Raw genomic sequence first — 20,448 nt, 5'->3', positions numbered from 1 at the left:
ATCGGACATGGAACCACGTCTGAGCTTGGGAGAGGGTTGAGGGGTCAAATTTGGTTTCTTGATAGAATATGGGGACCTGAAAGCTTCCAATTGCGATTGGCATTTCAGGTGATCACCCTTGTTCTCCTCCAAACACTTCTTCAGAGCTTCGGCATCGCATTGAGACTTGACCTTCTTCGCACCATTGGTATCCGTTTCTCTTCCATCGCTTCCCAATGTAGAAAACTGAAGAATTCCAACTCTGATAGATAAACCCTGATTCATTCAAAGCCATTCACCTGAATACCCCAAATTGAACCTAAATGGATCGTCATTTTCTAAAATCCGAGCACGTAATGAACTCAAATAACTTTTCCATTTCATGGATCCATGTTGTAGCAATCGATGGGTTTGTGCCTACTCCTTTAAATGTAATAGGATTTATCTTCTGAAAATCCTTCATTACATTGATATTTGTGGTTGCCGGCTCTACATGCATGATACTACCACCACCGGTACCTATACCAATCGCCCCAATGACTGGTGTTGCATCATGTGCGGGTACCTGATCAGGTATTTCATCCCTTGTTACAGGCGTAGCAGGCGCCTGACCCCTAGTTCTCCTTCTTGGAGGCATTACCTGATCATCAAGAATCATTTCATCTTAGAATCTAATCAAAGATCCTCAACATCAAAACTTAGAGAATCAACTCTAAAGTCCTTTGCCAACAGGTTACAAGTCTATAGAACCCTTAAACTCGGCTCTGATACCAAGTTGTCACACCCCCAGAATGACTAGACCTGGTGGGGCCCATGACACCGGATCTAACTGGGGTTCGTGCAAGTAAAGCTTAAATAGTCTTATTAGAAACATATTATGCATGGATCTTAAACATTCATGAAGTTTAGAACTCCAAAACTAACATAGTTTACCATTCCTTAGATCCATAACAAGATAATTATCAGTCATAGCGGGGCATCAAATTAAAAACCATTAAAACTTACACCCATTCGTTGGGTGGTAACACTATTGGCATCTGTCCCTGTTTAATACAGTCATCCTTAAGAAGTACAATTCTTAAACATCTATAATAAAATGTTTAAACATGCATATCATAGACCTTAGCTAAACTTCCAAGAATAGCAAGGTTCCCTTCAATCCGAGTGATCTTGCTCGATCACAATTCCCTTTTCTTTGTCTTTGGCTCCTTTCTCTGTAAAAACATTTATGATAATGGAATGAGCTTGACAGCCCAGTAAGCAAGATAAACAATCATTCATAATCAAACATACTCTTTATTTTAATCAAAACTAGGGTAACATGCATATTTCATTATTTTCACTTTTCTTTATATCGTTCGCACGATGCCAGTTTAACATTCTTAACCTTAATCTCAACTCATTGGAAATAGTTTCCTTTCATGTCGGGTCGTGTCTTGGCTAAAGCCTCAACGCCTCTCTAAGCTTTTTATGTCGGGTCATGTTTTGGCCTTAGCCTCAATGCCTCTCTAAACACCATTAATTACCATTTCGAGTCGTCCATTTACTTGGGCTACATTTTATATTTTTTTTTAAACATTTGACTTCCATTATGTATATGTACCTTTCCCTTAATCATTCTTAGCCCTATCTTGAACATGTGAGTAATACATAGGAGCATAACATAGTTACGAGGCACAACATAAGCATAAATATTCAATTCACATGCATAGTTCATAAATCATCATCATGTATTTATCTCAATCATATTCTCGATCGTACATATAATGTTAATTATCATTTTCCTCTATATTTAAATAAAACTCACTTCCATTCTAACATACATATCTTCATATACTATGCATACAAAACTTATAAGTTGCATAATAACACTCATTCATTTGTTCATTCAAAAATACATTCATTTTATAACTTTAAATTTTAGGGTAAATTACACGTCACCCCCTGATTTTCAATCGAAACTCAGATCACCCCCTCTACAGTAACGGTGTTAGTCTGCTGTTAGTTATTGGAGTGAAAGCACTATTTTACTCTTATACTAAAACATTAGAATTAAATTTACAATACTACCCTTCCTTCATCTTCAACCTAAAATACCCCACCCCTTTCCTGTAACTCCGGTCGCAGCACCGCCAACACCGCCGCTGTGTGCACTTCGTGGGGAAAGGTGAAGATTCAACAAACCAGCTTGAAGGGAAAAACCTGTACAGCCAAATCTCTTTTTTTTTTTTTAATCTCGTTTCTTCCCTTCTTCCAGGAGGATGGAGTTGAGCTGTACGAACCAGCTTGTCTCGCCGGTATAACCGTGGACGACGGAGACTATACCCAAGATGTCGTTGGTTGGGAGAGGGATCCATGATTGGGTGAAGAGCTTCATGCCTCTGGCGTTGGTTGAGAGGAGTGAGAGACGGAGTTTCATTCGTAGAACTCCTCCGCAGATTAGAGTCCCAAAATGAGTTTGTAGTGAAACTGCTCTATTTCGGATACACCCATAAATAAAACTGCATAAATTGACAGCCATGCAAACATGACAAATGACCAATCTCGTCTTCAATTGATGAAGTTGCGATAGAAATAAAACCAACTCAAAAACAGAAACAGGATATAAATTTAAATCCAAACTGCAAAATTGCTAGGAAGTTGGAACAGATTCTTTCCAATTATAACAAAATGAAACTCAAACACCACAAAACACCTATAAAAAAAAATCGCGAGCTTACTACAGTTGCAAAAGAGCTAATGAAAAAGCAATATTGGTTACCCTTTCATTCGTAGAAGCATCGCATCGAATGGTCAGTGACCGGGAACCCCTCCCTGATCTCTCCAAATTTCTTGTGAGAAAGGCATCATTAATCTTTGAAACTTTCAGTGGTTTCCAAGTCTTTAGAGTTCTAGGATTTCCAGTATAGCTCGGTGAGAACTCAGGCTAAGTGAACAAGTCTCTTCTGCTGTAACTCTTCGATGATGGCAGGAGACTAAGGCTAACGCCTGAGGATGTAGCTGCCATTAACGAAATGGAATCCAGCGACTGTGTCAATCTTTCAGGCGATAATGTCGAAATTTTCCACCTTTCTACATCTTTGTGAAAGTGAGAACGAACAATTGATACTAGCTTTGCATGTGAATTTGAAAAGAACGGCAAAACTTAAATAGAAATCTATCATGAAATGGAAATTCAGGCTTGTGGCGACTTCGAATGGGAAAAATAAAGAAAAGGAATCGATCTTAAGTGAATGAAATCTGGCCTCTACTTCTGCAATAGTTTCTCTGTTGGATGAATACCTAGGGTTTTATATCGTCACAGATGAAGAGAGAATGGGGAGAAAGAATAGAGGAGGGTGGGGCCTGGGGAGAGGTTGCAAAGGAGAAGAGAGTGGGGCAATGGCGATCGGAGAGTCGTCGGAAAGATGGGGCAACAATGAAGATTCAACGAAACTTCTGCCTTTTCTTCTCAACGGTGAACTTTGCTTGAGATTGAGTTGTAGGTGTGAGGAAGAGGATGAATTTGGGGTTTTTTAGTTATAAGGGTAAAATAGTAAATCAACACTGGTTAAGGGTAGTTTAGTGATTTAAATTTATTTAACTGGCTGACATCATCACTTTAACAGCATAGAACTAACGTTAGGGACTAATTTATTAGATTAGGGTCTAAACCAGATGGTGATTTGAGTTTTTTCAAAAATCAGGGGGTGATCTAAGTTTCAATTGAAAACCAGGGGGTGATGTGTAATTTACCCTAAATTTTATTATGACCGTGTATCGTTACTTACCTTCCAACGCTTCCCAATATTTCCAACTTTGATCCAATCTTTGAGTGGCCCAAAGGGTCATCAAATCAATCCATTTTTATGTCATTTTTGGTGTTCAAGGACTGACCAAAATATAGAACAAAGCTGTATAAACATTTTTTGAAAAATCACATTTTCAATTTTTGGGACCATTCTGTCCAGGGGAAAATGCAGCATGAAATCCGAAATTAAAGAAACTTCATGAAAACTCATTCCAACATTGGGGACTTCATTCCTAAGTTCCCAAGCATGCTTTCTATCATTAATATCCATCAAATTAAGCTTCCAAATGCACTTAAAAAGCTCTAACTTAAGCTAATTTGATCAATCAATGAATCAAAAGGAGATACCTTCTTCTCAAATGGAAAACCCCCAAATTTGCAAGGTTCTTCACTTGATTCCTTTCTCAAATCATGGGATCCTTTCAATTCAACATGGATTTAATCTCTTTACAACCTAAGCAAGAGATTTAAACTTTCAATTTCATAGATCCATCATTTAAATACAAAAACTAAAACCAAATCAAACTTTCTTACCTTCAAATCTCAAGTAAGAGATTAACCCTTCAAATCAAAACTCTAATCCTTCAATATCCCCTTTAATCTTGCTTCAATAACCTTCAATTTCACCAAATTGATCTTCACATCTTCAATCCCAAGCTATTTGCCCTCTTTCTCTTCTTTTCCCCTTCTTTCCCTTCTTTAGAAATGCTAAGAGAATCTTCAATCTAATGACTTAGCTTTCCATAAGGATTATTTATAGTCCATGGTATTTTGGTAAATAACAAGTCTCCTCTTAGAAATTCCCAAAAAGCCAAACCTAAAGGCTAAGCCCTAATCTTAACATCCAATAGTGTTCAAAGATAAAAATATCTAGTTAAAGTCTTTTACTAGAATACCCTTAGTTCTAATACTAGGTTAAGATTCAATTAAATTAATTCAAACCAAATGAACCAAAATGAACTCAAATTCACAAATGAGCCCAAAATCAAACACATTACATACTAGGTCCATAAATAAAATAAAAACCATGGGCTTTAAAAGAAAACATCATAAGGCCCATCCTTAGCTATTAATCAAGAATAAGCCCATGAACCATTTTAACACAAATAAAATCATAATTATAAGAGAATTCTTACCAAAATCAAGCAATATCATACAGTAAAATCGATCTCCTTCCATTCAATCCAGTTACTATAAAAAAAAATCAATAAACTAATATTAAAAGACAGTACTTGGGTTGGGGTATTACAGTTTCTAACCTAGATCCAAGGTTTACTTCTCGCTTTTGAAAGAGTTCACAAAAGGCTTTGGGTACTTGATTGCATTTCAGCACGGCGTTCCATCCTTAAACTGATGGTCAGTCAGAAAGGACCATCCAAATTTTAGAAGATATGTTGAGAGCATGTATAATTGATTTCAAGGGAAATTGGAGTGATCACTTAGCATTGATCGAATGTGCATACAACAATAGCTATCAGTCCACTATTGAGATGGCACCCTATGAAGCACTTTATGGGAGGAAATGTCGACCACTTATTTGGTGGACTAAAGTAGGAGAGACAGATTTTGGGGCCAGATTTAGTACTACAGACTTGTGAAAAGGTGGAATTGATACAGAAAAGAATGAAGACTACCCAAAGTAGATAGAAGAGCTATGCAAATTTGAGAAGGAAACCATTAGAATTTGATGAAGGCAACAAAGTATTCTTGAAAGTAGCTCCAATGAAAGGAATTATGAGGTTTGGGAAGAAAGGAAAGTTGAACCCTTTGAAATTCTTGACAGAGTTGGACCAGTGGCTTACAGACTTGCTTTGCCATCGGAGTTGTCCAATGTCCACAATGTTTTCTACGTATCAATGCTGAAGAAGTATGTTGGTGATTCACCTCATGTTTTGAACTATCAACCACTACAATTATAGGAAGATCTTTCATATGTGGAAGAACCAGTGGAGATCCTAGATCAGAAGAATAAAGTTTTGCAGAATCGAGCTGTTCCATTGGTGAAAGTCCTTTGGACAAATCATACAAGTCAAGAAGCATCTTGGGAGCTTGAGTCCGACATGCGGGAAAAGTATCTCCACTTGTTTGATGATCAAGATACGTCAATTTCGATGTCGAAATTTTTATAAGGAGGGGAGGATGTAATACCTCGACCCAAGTACTATCTTTTAATATTAGTTTATTGATTTTTTTTAGAGTGACTGGACCGGATGGAAGGAGATCGATTCTATTGTATGATATTGCTTGATTTTGGTAAGAATTCTCTGGTAATTATGATTTTACTTGTGTTAAAATGGTTCATGGGCTTATTCTTGATTAATGGCTAGGTATAGGCCTTATGATGTTTTCTTTTAAAGCCCATGGTTTTTATTTTATTTATGGGCCTAGTATGTAATGTGTTTGATTTTGGACTCATTTGTGAATTTGAGTTCATTTTGGTTCATTTGGTTTGAGTTAATTTAAGTGAATCTTAACCTAGTATTAGAACTAAGGGTATTCTAGTAAAAAATTTTAGCTAGATATTTTTATTTATGAGCATTATTGGATGTGAAGATTAGGACTTAGACTTTAAGTTTGGCTTTTTGGGAATTTCTAAGAGGAGACTTGTTATTTAACAAAATGCCATGCACTATAAATAATCCTTATGGGAAGCTAAGTCATTAGATTGAAGATTCTCTTAGCATTTTTAAAGCAGGGAAAGAAGGGGAAAAGAAGAGAGAGGAGAAATAGCTTGGGATTGAAGATGTGAAGATCAATTTGGTAAAATTGAAGGTTATTGAAGCAAGATTAAAGGGGAAATTGAAGGATTAGAGTTTTGATTTGATGGGTTAATTTCTTACTTGAGATTTGAAGGTAAGAAAGCTTGATTTGGTTTTAGTTTTTGTATTTAAATGATGGATCTATGAAATTGAAAGTTTAAATCTTTTTCTTAGGTTGTAAAGAGGTTAAATCCACGTTGAATTGAAGGGATCTCATGCTTTGAGAAAGGAATCAAGTGAAGAACCTTGCAAATTTGACGGTTTTCCATTTGAGAAGAAGGTATCTCCTTTTGATTTATTGATTGATCAAATTAGCTTAAGTTAGAGCTTTCTAAGTGTATTTGGAAGCTTAATTTGATGGGTATTAATGATAGAAAGCATGCTTGGGAACTTGGGAATGAAATCCCTAATGTTGGAATGAGTTTTCATGAAGGTTCTTCAATTTCGGATTTCATGCTGTATTTTCCCCTGGACAGAATGTTCCCAAAAATTGAAAATGTGATTTTTCAAAAAATATTTATACAACTTTGTAGTATATTTTGGTTAGTCCTTGGACACCAAAAATGACATAAAAATGGATTGATTTGAGGACCATTAGGGCCACTCGAAGATTGGATGAAAGTTGGAAATATTGGGAAGCATTGGAAGGTAAGTAACGATACACGATCATAATAAAATTTATGGTTATAAAATGAATGTATTTTTGAATAATCAAATGAACAAATGAATGAGTGTTATTATGCAACTTATAAGTTTTGTATGCATAGTATATGAAGATATGTATGTTAGAATGGAAGTGAAAGTTTTATTTAAATATAGAAGAAAATGATAATTAGCATTATATGTACGATCGAGAATATGATTGAGATAGATGCATGATGATGATTTATGAACTGTGCATGTGAATTGAATATTTATGCTTATGTTATGCCTTGCAACTATGTTATGCTCTTATGTACTACTCACATGTTTAAGATAGGGCTAAGAGTGATTAAGGGAAAGGTACACATATACATAATGGAAGTCAAATGTTTGAGAAAAAATGTAAAATGTAGCCTAAGTAAACAGATGACTCGGAATGGCAATTAATGGTGTTTTGAGAGGCATTGAGGCTAAAGCCAAGACATGACCCGACACAAAAAGCTTAAAGAAGCATTGAGGTTTTAGCCAAGACACGGCACGACATTAAAGGAAACCATTTTCAATGAGGAGTTGAGATTAAGGTTAAGAATGTTAAACGGGGATCGTGCGAAAAAAAAGTGGAAATAATGAAAGATGCATGTTACCCTAGTTTTGATTAAAATAAAGAGTATGTTTGATTACGAATGATTGTTTATCGTGCTTATTGGGCTGTCAAGCTCATTCCATTATCATAAATCTTTTTACAGAGAAATGAGCCAAAGACAAAGGAAAGGGAATTGTGATCGAGCAAGATCACTCGGATTGAAGTGAACCTTGCTATTCTTGGAAGTTTAGCAAAAGTCTATGATATACATGTTTAAACATTTTATTATAGATGTTTAAGAATTGTACTTCTTAAGGATAACTGTATTAAATAGGGATAGATGTCAACAGTGTTACCACCCAATGAATGGGTGTAAGTTTTAATGCTTTTTAATTTGATGCCCCCGCTACGACTCTGATAATTATCTTGTTATGGATTTAAGGAATGGTTTTACTATATTAGTTTTGGAGTTTTAAACTTCATGAATGTTTAACATCCATGCATAATATGGTTCTAATAAGATTGTTTAAGCTTTTCTTGCGCGAAACCCAGTTAGATCCGGTGTCATGGGCCCCACCAGGTCTAGTCATTCTGCGGGTGTGACTGAAACAATAGAAATTGGCACTCCATGCAACCTCACAATTTCATTCACATAAAGCTCTGCAAGCTTGTTCATTGAGTAGTTAATCCTGATAGGAAGAATATGGGTTGTTTTTGTCAATCTGTCTACAATCACCCAACTGCATCATAACCTTGCGGAGTCTTTGGTAAAGCTGTAACAAAATCCATAGTAATCCACTCCCACTTCCATTTAGGCAATGAGAGTGGTTTTAAAAGACCAGAAGGTCGTTGGTGCTCAACTTTCACTTGCTGACACGTCAAGCACTTCTGTACAAACTCCGCTATCTCCCTCTTTATGTTGTTCCATCAATAGATTTCCTTAAGTAAAGTCATGTGACAGGGGACTATATTATTCGATCATCAGTCTCTAATCAGCCCCTTTCCCTCTTCTCCATCTCTTCTCTTCATCCTCTCAGTTCTGGTGCTCTAGGGCTCTGCCCTGTTACATGGTATCAGAGCACAACCATTAGGTTGTTTCTGATATGCGATTCAAGTTTGAGAGTCTTCTAAAGCTTATTTTTCTTAAAAAGGTGCAGCACCCTATGATGCATATTGCTGAGGATTAAACCCTAGATGAAGTTTTCAATTGAAAACTAGGGTTTTACTGCTACTGCTTACCTGAAGTGCATAATCGATTGGAGGATCTCAAGTTGAAGCTGCTGTTCAAGTTAAAGAATACTTCTACCTCTATTTCTGGTCCAATCAGTGGATCACCATTATTTTGAAGATAGCAGATTCAATCTACCTTGCTCTTTGAAGCAATTTTCTTTTACTTCCTACGATACCCTAGTGAGGGATAATTATCAAGCTACTTTCTCCAATCGATCCAATAAGTTACTGTGAGTTTTTGAGAATTGGTTTCCTTCTTCAGGTACAGCACTCGACTCATACATTTTATTTTATTATTATTTTTTTTTTTAAGGTTTGGGTCTTTCAACCCTAATTCTGCCGATAGGTTTCCTGCTGCTACTTCTGGGTTTTCAAACCCTACCACTGCCGATTGTTCTGTTACTGCTATTTTTGGGCTTTCAAACCCTAACCCTGCTGGTATATTTGGATTTTTATTTACTCTAAACTGGTTCTTGAAAAACTGGTTCTATTCAAGAACCAGTTTTATCATTATTGCTGCTACTGCTGCTTCCGACTGGGTTATTGCTGCTGCTACTATTTTTGGGTTTTTTCTTAACCCTAATCAGGTTCTATTCCAGAGCCGATTGATTTAATACTGCTGTCACTACTTGGGCTTGCTAAATTATCCTTATGGCTGATCCTAAACCACCAAGGGACAATGTCCAAGTTCGGATCACTACTAACAAACTATCTGTTATGGGCCCAGGCTGTGCAAGCATATATTCATGCCAAAGGAAAAATAAAGTACATTAAAGATGATCCCCCTATTGCTAATCCAAAGGATCTTTTCACAGTTACAGCTCATGATGAGTGGATGCGTGAGAATTCTCATTAATATATGGTTATGGAACAATGTTGAGCCTGCTATTACATCCAACGTGACGTTTCACACACTTGCTAAGGATGTCTGAAATGACCTGTGTGAAAGTTTTTCTCAAGAAAAGAATTATCTCCCGTATGTATGAACTCTATGAGAAGCTTTTCACTTTCCAACAAGGAGATAAATCTTTGAATGAATAGTTTGCCAGTTATAAGGGAATGATTGAAGAACTCCAGGTACATCAGCCACTCACCACCAATTTGGATCAGTTAAAACAACAACAGACCGAGTTTCATGTTGCTAAATTTTTTGTTGGGTTGCAACCTGACCATCAGTCTGTGAAAGGTCCTACTCATAGGGGAGAAGGTTCCTTCTCTCAATGAAGTTTTCTCTCGCATCAATCATATGGCTAATCCATCTAAGTCTGATCATACTCCCAAAGACAGTTCAGCCTTTGTTGCTAGTCATGGTCGTGGATGTGGTTGTGGCCAATCCAGGGTCTTGGTCGTGGTATTGGTGGAAGAGGTACCAATTATTAGTATTTTGGTGGAAGAGGTAATAGTTATTAGTATTTTGACGAGTCTTCCCACCAATGCTCTTATTGTTGGAAACCAAATCATACTGTGGATACCTATTGGGCTAAACATGGAAAACCTGAATGGGCGAATGAACTCGCCAATACAACCATGACTGACACTTCTATTGAGAAACCTACTAGTGATATGACTCGGAGTTCTACATCGGGTACCTCATCCATTGTGTCTCATAATGATTACAACCAACTAGTTAAACGCCTTCAACAACTTGAAGCCAATTCTACCTCTACCTCTACCTCTACCGCCACCTTAGCATATAAAGGTAACTCAGTCTTTTACCCTTCTTCTACCTTTTGGCTTATTGATTCTGATGCTTCATGTCATATGACTGGTAAGTCAAACTTGTTTTCTTGAATGAATCAAGTTCAAACCTCTTCTAATGTTATCTTTGCTTATGGATCATCAACTCAGGTAACTGGTCATGGAGATGTTTCTCCTGCATCCTCCATGATCCTCTCATGTTCTTCATGTTCCTTAATTACCTCTAAACCTTTTATCTATCAGCCAACTTTCTGAAATCCTTTAATTGTTCTGTGACATTCTATCCTTCTTATTGTGTTTTTAGAACCTTCAGATAAGGAAGACGATTGATGGCGGGCTTAAGTGCGATGGTCTATATTACTTGGACGACACAAGACCTTCTATTACAGCTACATCTACTACAATACCCTCTACCATGCAATGGCATTTACGTCTTGGTCACCCTTCTCTACCTAAACTTCATTTAATGGTTCCTAGTTGCAGGTCTACATCTCGTCTTGAATGTGAAGCCTGTGAACTAGACAAACATCACTGTGCCTCCTTTCCTGCCCGTACTACACCTAGAAGTTCATTGTTTTCTTTAGTGCTTTCTGATATTTGGGGTCCGTGTCGTATTCGTAATAGATTAGGATTTTCTTGATTTGTTAGTTTTGTGTACGATTATTCTCGTTCCACTTGGGTGTTCCTGTTGAAAGACCAGACTCAATTTCTTACTATGTTCAAAAATTTTTAACAGGAAATAAAAAATCAGTTTGATACGTCAATTAAAATTTTATGTTCTGATAATGCTCTTGAATATACCCATTCTGAGATTTATGATTTTTGTCTCATTCATGGTATTATTCACCAAACTAGTTTTGCTTGTATACTCCACAACAAAATGGAGTGGCCGAACGCAAAAATAAGCACTTACTGGAAGTGGCCTGGTCCATTATTGTCCACATGAATGTTCCCAAATGGTTTTGGTGTGATGTTGTCCTCATTGCTTGTTACCCTATTAATCATATGCCATCATCTGTTTCAAACTATAAAATCCCTTTTTCTATTACTTATCCTGATAGTTCTTTGTTTGCTTCCTCACCACGTGTTTTTAGCTATGTATGTTTCATTCACATTCTTGACCCTGTGGTTGATAAATTATCTCCTCGTTCTATTAAATGTATTTTTCTTGGTTACTCTAAGATCCAGAAACGATACAAATGTTTAGATCCGGTTTCAAATAAACAGTTTATGAGTCACAATTTTTTAAAATGCTCCTTATTTTACTCCTCATATGCTATCTATTGTGACCAATGAAGACTTTCTAGGTCCACCTTTACCTATGACCATACCCATCCCATTAGCTCCGCCTACTCAAGTCTATCATTGTCACTGACGTAGACCACCTATCTTACCATCCCCAAGTACTGCTGAGCCAGCTCTCACTATACTTGATCCACTGTTTTATCTCCATGCTCCGGAGCTGCCATCCACTACCACAGACGTTGTTCCTCCAGCCCTTCCATCTGATTCTGATGTTGAGGTCTCCGTCGACTTATCAATCGCTGTTTGTTAAGGTACTTGCACATGTACTTAAAAATCCCACCAATCCTTCAATATTTATCCCATTGAACAATGTCTCAATTTCTCATCTTCTATCCCACTATTTTCTGCTTTATATACTAACTTTGTTCCTCAGACTTACCGTGAGGCGTTACCTCAACCTGGCTGGAAGGCAGCAATGGACACAAAAATAGATGCTTTGTTATCTCGACATACTTGGACTCTGGTTTCTTTACCTCCTAGAAAGGGATTTTGTCAAGTGTCAATGGGTTTGCATTATCAAATATAATCCTGATGGTTCTGTTGAGCGGCCTAAGGCCCGATTGGTTGCTAAAGGCTATACTCAGATCTATGGTGTTGATTACTTCGAGACTTTCTCGCTTGTTGCTCGCCTGAATTCAATTCGTATTCTTATTTCTTTGGCTATTAATTTTGACTGACCCTTATGTCAGATAGATATAAAAATTGTTTTTCTTTATAGTGATCTTCAAGAGGAGCTTTATATGGAGCAACCTCCAAAGTATGTTGCTCAGGATGAAAATTCTACCAAGGTTTGCAAGCTTCGTAAGGCAATTTATGGGTTGAAACAATCTTCAAGAGCATGGTTTTATAAGTTCAACTCCATTGTCACTTATGTTGGATTCTCATAGTGTTATTTTGATCATTCTGTTTTTGTTCGTCTTCAGAATTCCAAGGTGGTGGTGATGGTAGTTTATGTGGATGATACTATTATCTCTGGTAATGATGTTTCTGGTATTGCTCAAGTTGAATCATATCTTCATCAGCATTTTCAGATGAGAGACTGGGGTGTTCTCAAGTATATCCTTGGTATTAAAGTGTTGCAAAGCAAGAAAGGTGTTAACTTATCTCAAAGGAAATATGTCCTTGATCTTCTGACTGACACTGGAATGCTTGCTTCCAAACTAGTTGATACTCCCATGGATCCCCATCAAAAGCTTGGGTCCATTAAGAGTGAGGATTTTTCAGATGTTCATCGATATATAAGATTGGTTGGGAAACTCATTTATCTTACTGTCACTCGTTCAGATGTATCTTTTGCTATGGAGTTATTAATCAGTTTATGCAAACACCAAAGAAGATCCACTGGGATGTTGTTTGTCGTGTGTTACGGTACCTAAAAGGTGCACCTGGCAAGGGTCTCATTTATCGACCTAATTGAAATGTCAACTTGGTAGGGTTTTCTGATATTGATTGGACTGGTGCTGATGATGATAGACATTCTACTACTGGTTATTGTACCTTCGTGGGTGGTAACTTGGTAACTTGGTCACCTAGAAAAGCAAGTAACAAACTATTGTTACGAGATCTAGTGCTGAAGCTAAATGTTGGGCAATGACACATACTACAGCTGAGTTAATGTGGATTAGGTCATTGTTTCAGGAGTTGAGATTTCCTATCACTCAACCTATGAAAATGTTTTGTGATAATCAGGCTGCTATTTATATTGCTAGCAATCCAGTATTTCATGAGAGGACTAAGCACATAGAAGTTGATTGTCATTTTGTTCATGATGCTGTTATGAAGAAAGCTAGTTTTTACTCCGTTCGTTTCCACTGCTAATCAACTTGGTGATATATTTACCAAGCCGCTGTTTGGACCTGCCTTTCGAACAAATTGTTCCAAGCTGGGTCTTGATGATTTGCACCCTCCAGCTTGAGGGGGATTGCTGAATTACATCGAGCGATGAGTATCTCGATTAGAATATTCTTATTCTAATCGAGACACCTATTTTGGTGTTTTAATGTAATTGGATTAGATTCCTAGTTTGAGTCGTAGTTACATTATGTTTTTATTTTCTGTTTCTATGATTCCTAGTTGTAATGGGAATCATTGATTGTAACATTGACATATATATAAATAAGTCATGGGACTGGGGACTGCATTATTCGATCATCAGTCTCTAATCAGTCCCTGTCCCTCTTCTCCATTGTCTTTCTCAATCTCTTCTCTTCATCCTCTTGGTTCTGGTGTTCTAGGGCTCTGCCCTGTTACAGACATAATTACTCATCAGAGTCACATGGTTTGCTACCCTTGTAACTGCACTAAAATAGTCTTTGCTTGGACAGAACTGTGGAAGAAAAGGTAAGGAGAGAAAGGGGATCCAATTGAAAGGACTTTAGGGGGAGGGGGGGAGGGGAATAGGATAAAACTGTTGTGCATTGTGCTTCTCAGGATGGTTCCTGCAGTCTTCCTTGGTCAGAGTATCAGTGGCTATTAGGCTTGTCTCATAGAGATTGTTACCCTGCATCGGTAGGTACTCTCATGTCCCAGTGCTTGTAACTGCTGGTAATTTCAGAGCTTGTTTCAGATAACCATAGTGGGCAATTTCAGAGCTTGTTTCTGACAACCACAGTTTCAAACATGGTAGGCGTTCATCCGTAGAAAGCTTTCGATGATGTGGTTCTTGTGTGGCTTGCCTAGTTTTTCTTCGTATTTCATACTTAAACTAGGCTTGTTAAGGACTTTGATTGTGCTTTTTTGTCTCTTTGAGCAACTTTTCTGATGAGGTGATATGGTTTGTTGGCTTAGTTGTCATATTTCACCACCTTTATTGCTTTGGTGAAGGCCGAGTCTCACACCTACTGGAAAAATTGGAAATAAAACAGCATAATGAGTCTTCTCTTATAGAGTTTCAGCCTTTTTCATTGGCTTCTCACCTAATTTTCTGCAGTTTTTCTGTTTCTTCTCTCTTAATCAGAGAGCCTAATAAATGGGCTCCAGTTCATATCCTTTCTTGGGGAGGAACTTGCTAATGTTAAATCGGAAAGGACTTCATATGCATAAAAACATTGTGTTACTTGTTATTATATGTGATCTTTCAGATGATTACCATGTACTGCAGAATGGAATTGTATTTCCTTGTCTTTCAGTCATTCTCTATGCTGCTGTAATTGTCTAAATCTTGTGGTTCAGTGGGACATGTTTAATATGTGTACCTGTTGTCTCTCTCTCTGCAGCTTACGGCATGACAGACCTTTTACTTTGTCAATGGCAAATGCTGGGCCAAACACTAATGGATCTCAGTTCTTTCTTACAACTGTAGCGACGCCATGGCTAGATAATAAGCACACAGTGTTCGGTAGAGTGGTGAAGGGAATGGATGTCGTACAGGTAATTGTGGTTTTCATATACATGTTGCCCCTTTCTTGTACATGTTGCCATGTCGAGTGTTCTATGAAGGATCACATATGCATGCAATTTGTGCATGCACAGACATGCTAGTGGCAATTATACAACAACAAACTCAGCCTTATCCCAACTTAATAGGGTCGGCTACATTGATCCAATCAAACAAAGTACGTAAAACTGAGGTCTAAACGAAATAGGGGAATGCAGAGATGGGAAATGAGATGTGAAGTGAATATTGGAAAGTGACAAATGAACAATGAAAAAACAAAAGAAAAGTGAAAGACAAAAGTAAGAGGAAAGAGGCATAGCCAGCAAGTCAGGAGAATCTCAGCTAAATGGGCTCTGCTACATGGATCCTTACCCTTGCAAAGAATTCTAAGTGACTCAGGAATCTTCCAGGTGGCAACCCCAAAGTGCATCAGCACAGGGCAAAGTCTTCTTACTGGTTTTTCTTTTTGAAAAAGACTCCTGTTATTTGTTGAAGTTGGAGAAATCACCTGGTGAATCATATATCATGCAATACCATTTTTTATTGGAAGCGCCTCATACTATAAGGATCTTGTGAGAAGGTTCCAAAGTCAACTTTGTTTTTTGATTCTTCTGGAAGTGGACATGGTGATTTGTCCACAGCAAGCATGTTGCAAAATTTAGCATAGCTGTGCTTAATGTGGAATTGTGGACTGTGTCAGCTGACTTTACTGAATCGTTCTCATATCTGCCTATATTACTGTATTGGTCAGAAAATATTAAAAAAATATGATAATAGTAAAAAGTAAATCAGAAAATCATGGTCGATACTGATCCGATCCAGGCCAATCCCGTCTCTCAAGATTACGAATCATTTTAGAATCGTAATGACCGATACCGACTAATCTAATCTCAAGATTCAGACAATCCGACCGAGTTAATCGATCCACAAATACCGGGCGGGATCAATCATTATTTGGGATCGGTCTCGATCGATGCCAGTCTGATCCGAACTATTTTGACAGATCCGATCTGAGATTAGAACTATGGTGTGGTCGAGTTTTGTATCCAAATTCTAGGTAGGAAGGTTTCATTGAATTTTTCTTTATAAAACAAAAACCTTGTTATGCCACCACCACGGTGCCATAACCAATTGTGATTTGTGAGTAACAGTAAAGCTCACACTTCTCAGTGCCTTCTGTGTATTGGCCCGACTCTGTTAGCAATCTATTTGGGAAATGAACCCCCATATTTTTACAAATCAAGTGTTCCCGTGTATGTATCACCACCTTTTAAAATAATTTGGGAAATCCTCATGCTGTTGATATGCACTCAAGTTGAAACCTCCCTTTCATTTAATGTTTTCTGTTTATTTATAGACTAGTATCTTTGCTTGTGTGTATTTTATAGAGGGAGAGATTGATTACTAACTTCTGGTTTTCTTTGACAGGCTATAGAGAAGGTGAAGACAGACAAGGCTGATAAGCCATATCAAGATATTAAAATCCTGAACGTGACTGTTCCTAAATCTTGAAATCCGTTCTTTGAATGGAATTTCTTACCGTTCGTAGTGTTGATGCTCTTGGCAGTCATTGTTTGTTCTGCAATGGTACTTCTGTTTTCATATATATTCTTCCTCATACTATTTTCCAGATTATTGTTTATATCCTTCAATGGTTGTTAGTTCAGTGGCTCTCCAACTGTTTTGATTTCTGAAAAATTAGCAATATTGGAGGAAAAAAAAGTTCGTTCTCTTTTCTTTCTTGTAACACCCATGTGGCGCCGTCATAGTTGTCATGGCGACGTCATATCGACGCCATGGCGGCGCCATGGCGTCATATCTCTGGAGAAGTGGGCATATCGACCCCCGATATGGATGACGTAAAAATATCGACCGATATGGCCTCCATGTCATCGCCATGGCACCATCATGGATGTCATACCACGACATATGGCCATATCAGGCGACAACATGGTTGTTTTAAATTATAAAACTTAATTTTTTAACAATAACTTTTTTAACCATTTTTTATTTTAATGCTTTTTCCTTGACATAAAAAAAAGTAAAAAAACATCAAACATCAAACACTAGTACACTATTGACTAATACACAATCACATATTCACATAAGCAAATTTATTTTTTTTAATTTAGATGGGTCGTTTATTAGTTTTATTCACTTAATATAAATTACGTTCTTGTAATTGTTTTTTTGTTTTGTTACTTTTGTAGTCACTGTCATATGAATCATATCTCAACTCTCATGTTTTTTCAACTTTATTATCAGCAAGACTATTGTTATCAATTATTTGATAATCCATGATTTCATATATACTAATGGATATTACACTTTCATGAATTAAACCATAGTAGATTAGTAGTACATTTTTGTGTTAATTTTTTATGTTATAGGCTATATATTATAGCATACTAAATGGCATTAAAAATAGAGAAAATTAAAAATAAAACATGGTCAATATGATCGTCATGACAGGCGACATGTCGATATATCGACATGACACTCCTCCACCGACTTGGATCGCCGTGACAATGTGACAACTATGGTAACACAATAACACAACACTTGTGTATTTGAAGCAACCATTTCAGAATTGAGAATTGCTAGTTGTGCTACATTATACCATTCATGGTCATCTGCAGGTTATACTGCTGTTTTGGTCAACAGATAATCAGTGCACAATATACTCACTGGAAAATGTGGCTCTGATATTTTGATGGCCAGGAAGATATAATCAAGGCTTCAGTTACCTTGCTTGGCCATATAATCTTTCTACGCCATTATTTCCACTTCAATTCATGGTCTGGGTAACTGATGCAGAGGATAACTCCAAGGCTCTCTGACCCAGCAGGAATAGGCCCACTATTTGGATTAGGGGATTGAAGAGAGTTATCCGTTGTTCTGGAACGAAGGTAGATGTTTGGGATTGAAGAGAGTTATTTGCTAGGGCTTCTACAGAATTGATAAAAGGGTTTTGAGATTGACTCATGGTCTATGGGAAGGATTCGTAGGGTGATATTGAGGTGAGTTTTCACCAAGGTTTCTTGAGCTGATCAATCCAGCTCTGATGCTGACAGTTAAAAACAGCTTATTAAATAGTGAGGCTAAAACAAATAATTTGATCCAGCTGATTATGTATCAGAATCTAGGGGAAAATCTTGTTTCAGAAATAGAATTATGAATCAGAAAATAATTCTATAAAACTGCAGCACATTTAGGTAGCTTCACTAGTCCTCTTGAAAGAAAATTCATGAAATCCAGTTCAACAGATAATTTGTTCAAATTATTCAGATTTTATTTACTTTTTTCTTTGTTTTTTTTCTCAAGCTGACAGAATTATGGTAAAAAGTAAAAACTAATAATAATTCATACTGCAATAGGAGTGGCAGTATAAGATTGTAAAAGCAAGCAAACAGAGGAATTACAGCAAAGGCAAAGAACTCAACTTCCTTATTAAATACAGGTTAAAAATTAATCACCAAACACAAATAGTACACCAGTAATTTTTATATCTAGTCTTGCTTAATCCTATTCTTTATATGAACTTCAAAAAGAAGTAAGCCCTTCCAACAAGCAGCCAAATTTCTAAACCCTAATTTAAAATGAGAATCGCTAAAGTATCTTTTCTGAAATACTAATTTATGATTAAGTAGTTAGCCTAGACAGTTTAGTAATGATCATTGAAGAACCCAAACATCTTGGCCCATCTTAATCTACAAGATTCACACAGAGGGGCCCATGTGATCGGACTAGTTGGAAAGAACATGGCTAGTGGCAAGTGGCAAGTGGCAAGTGGCAAGTGGCAACTACTACATTCTTGGAGATTGTCAAATACTTTCTCCCCCATATTAAGTAAGGTGGTTAGGGTGCAAGCAAGCTCCTTTGGCACACTTTGGAAACGATGGTTTCATGACTAATAGTGTGATGCTAGTAAGGTGGTTAGGGTGCAAGCTCCTTTGGCACACTTTGGAAATGGTGGTCTCGTGGCTATCTGTCTCTCTCGGGTTGCCGACATTTCTGGGGACAGATTTCATTGGGTTGGAAAAGAAGGGTGCTTCTTGGTCTTGTCTGTACTTAGAATAAAATGAGGGGGGGGAGGGGGTAGCGTTTTCTGTGCAGGAGCTTGGCCCCTATGCATGTGGGGATCAATGAGTGCGTACGTTGGTATCATGGGGTTGGGATTTTCGCTTTTCATGGAAGTGGGGCAGTCATTTTGCCTCCCTCTGTATCTGGGTGTGGGTCGTATACTTCCCCATAGACTTTTCTCTTAGGTTTAATTACCTCTAGGGAAAAAGATCATTAACCAGTAGTGTGGTTCCTACGCCCAGGCATAGGAGCGCACGAAAAGACCGCTCAACCCTAAGTGAAATTAAAAATCTCATCCAAACCATTTCTTCTATGCGCATTCTCATTGGCCCTTGTTCTGGTGTAGGAGTTATATGACCGGCTAGCTTTCTCTTACCCTTACCTCTAATGTTAGCTTGGTTTGAGTTGTGAACGGGTTCAGAAATTCTTAAACCCTCCCCGCCCCCAACGCCGCCACCCCCCCCACCCCCCCCCCCCCAAAAAAAAAGAAAAGAAAAAGGGAACGAGTTTAGAACTCTAAAACTTGAAAAAGGGAACGAGTTTAGAACTCTAACTTAGTCAAAATCTTTGAAGGAAAGAAAAAGACTTTTTAAAAATTTTTTTTTTTGGGTAATCACAAACCATACACTCAATTCCAAAATGCTATCAATGATTGTGGTATGATTGAGATGTATTTTCAGCTCGCTCTTTCTCTTGGTCTAGCAAATGGACAGGCTCGGATTTGGTTTTCAGTCATAGACATGGTGTTTTGTAATGGGGAAGCTCTTCCTGTGTGGATGTCCATCGATAGCCCATGGTAGGATCGGACCACACCCCAATTGTGGTTCATCTTTTACTTCTAAAGAAAAAAGGTAAGTCCTTTTCTTTTGAAGCTAAATGGGAAGGACATCCGGACCTTCCAATGTGATTTCTAGTTTATGGAACTCTCATTGTCTAGGCTCACCATTTTTCCTTTTAGCTAGGAATCTTTTCGAATGCTAGTTTAGGCTCAAGCTTTGGAGTA

The 20,448-nt window shown here is 37.5% G+C and overlaps 1 protein-coding gene across 2 annotated transcripts in view; it reads left to right on the top strand.

The window, feature by feature from the left end:
* The window catches only part of LOC122651990 (peptidyl-prolyl cis-trans isomerase CYP71), a 46,471-nt gene extending 29,468 nt beyond the window's left edge, over positions 1–17,003 (top strand). For both annotated transcript variants that reach the window (XM_043845601.1, XM_043845602.1), the window contains 2 exons: positions 15,202–15,355; positions 16,791–17,003. In XM_043845601.1, coding sequence (XP_043701536.1) covers positions 15,202–15,355; positions 16,791–16,874 — 238 coding nt within the window. In that variant the 3' untranslated portion in view covers positions 16,875–17,003. The remainder of the gene's footprint in view (positions 1–15,201; positions 15,356–16,790) is intronic.
* The last annotated feature ends 3,445 nt before the right edge of the window (positions 17,004–20,448 follow it).

The sequence above is a fragment of the Telopea speciosissima genome, chromosome 2 (genome assembly GCF_018873765.1).
Source record: "Telopea speciosissima isolate NSW1024214 ecotype Mountain lineage chromosome 2, Tspe_v1, whole genome shotgun sequence".
NCBI lineage: Eukaryota > Viridiplantae > Streptophyta > Magnoliopsida > Proteales > Proteaceae > Telopea > Telopea speciosissima.
Note: the sequence above shows the minus strand (reverse complement) of the source record. Positions and strands in the feature narration are given on the sequence as shown.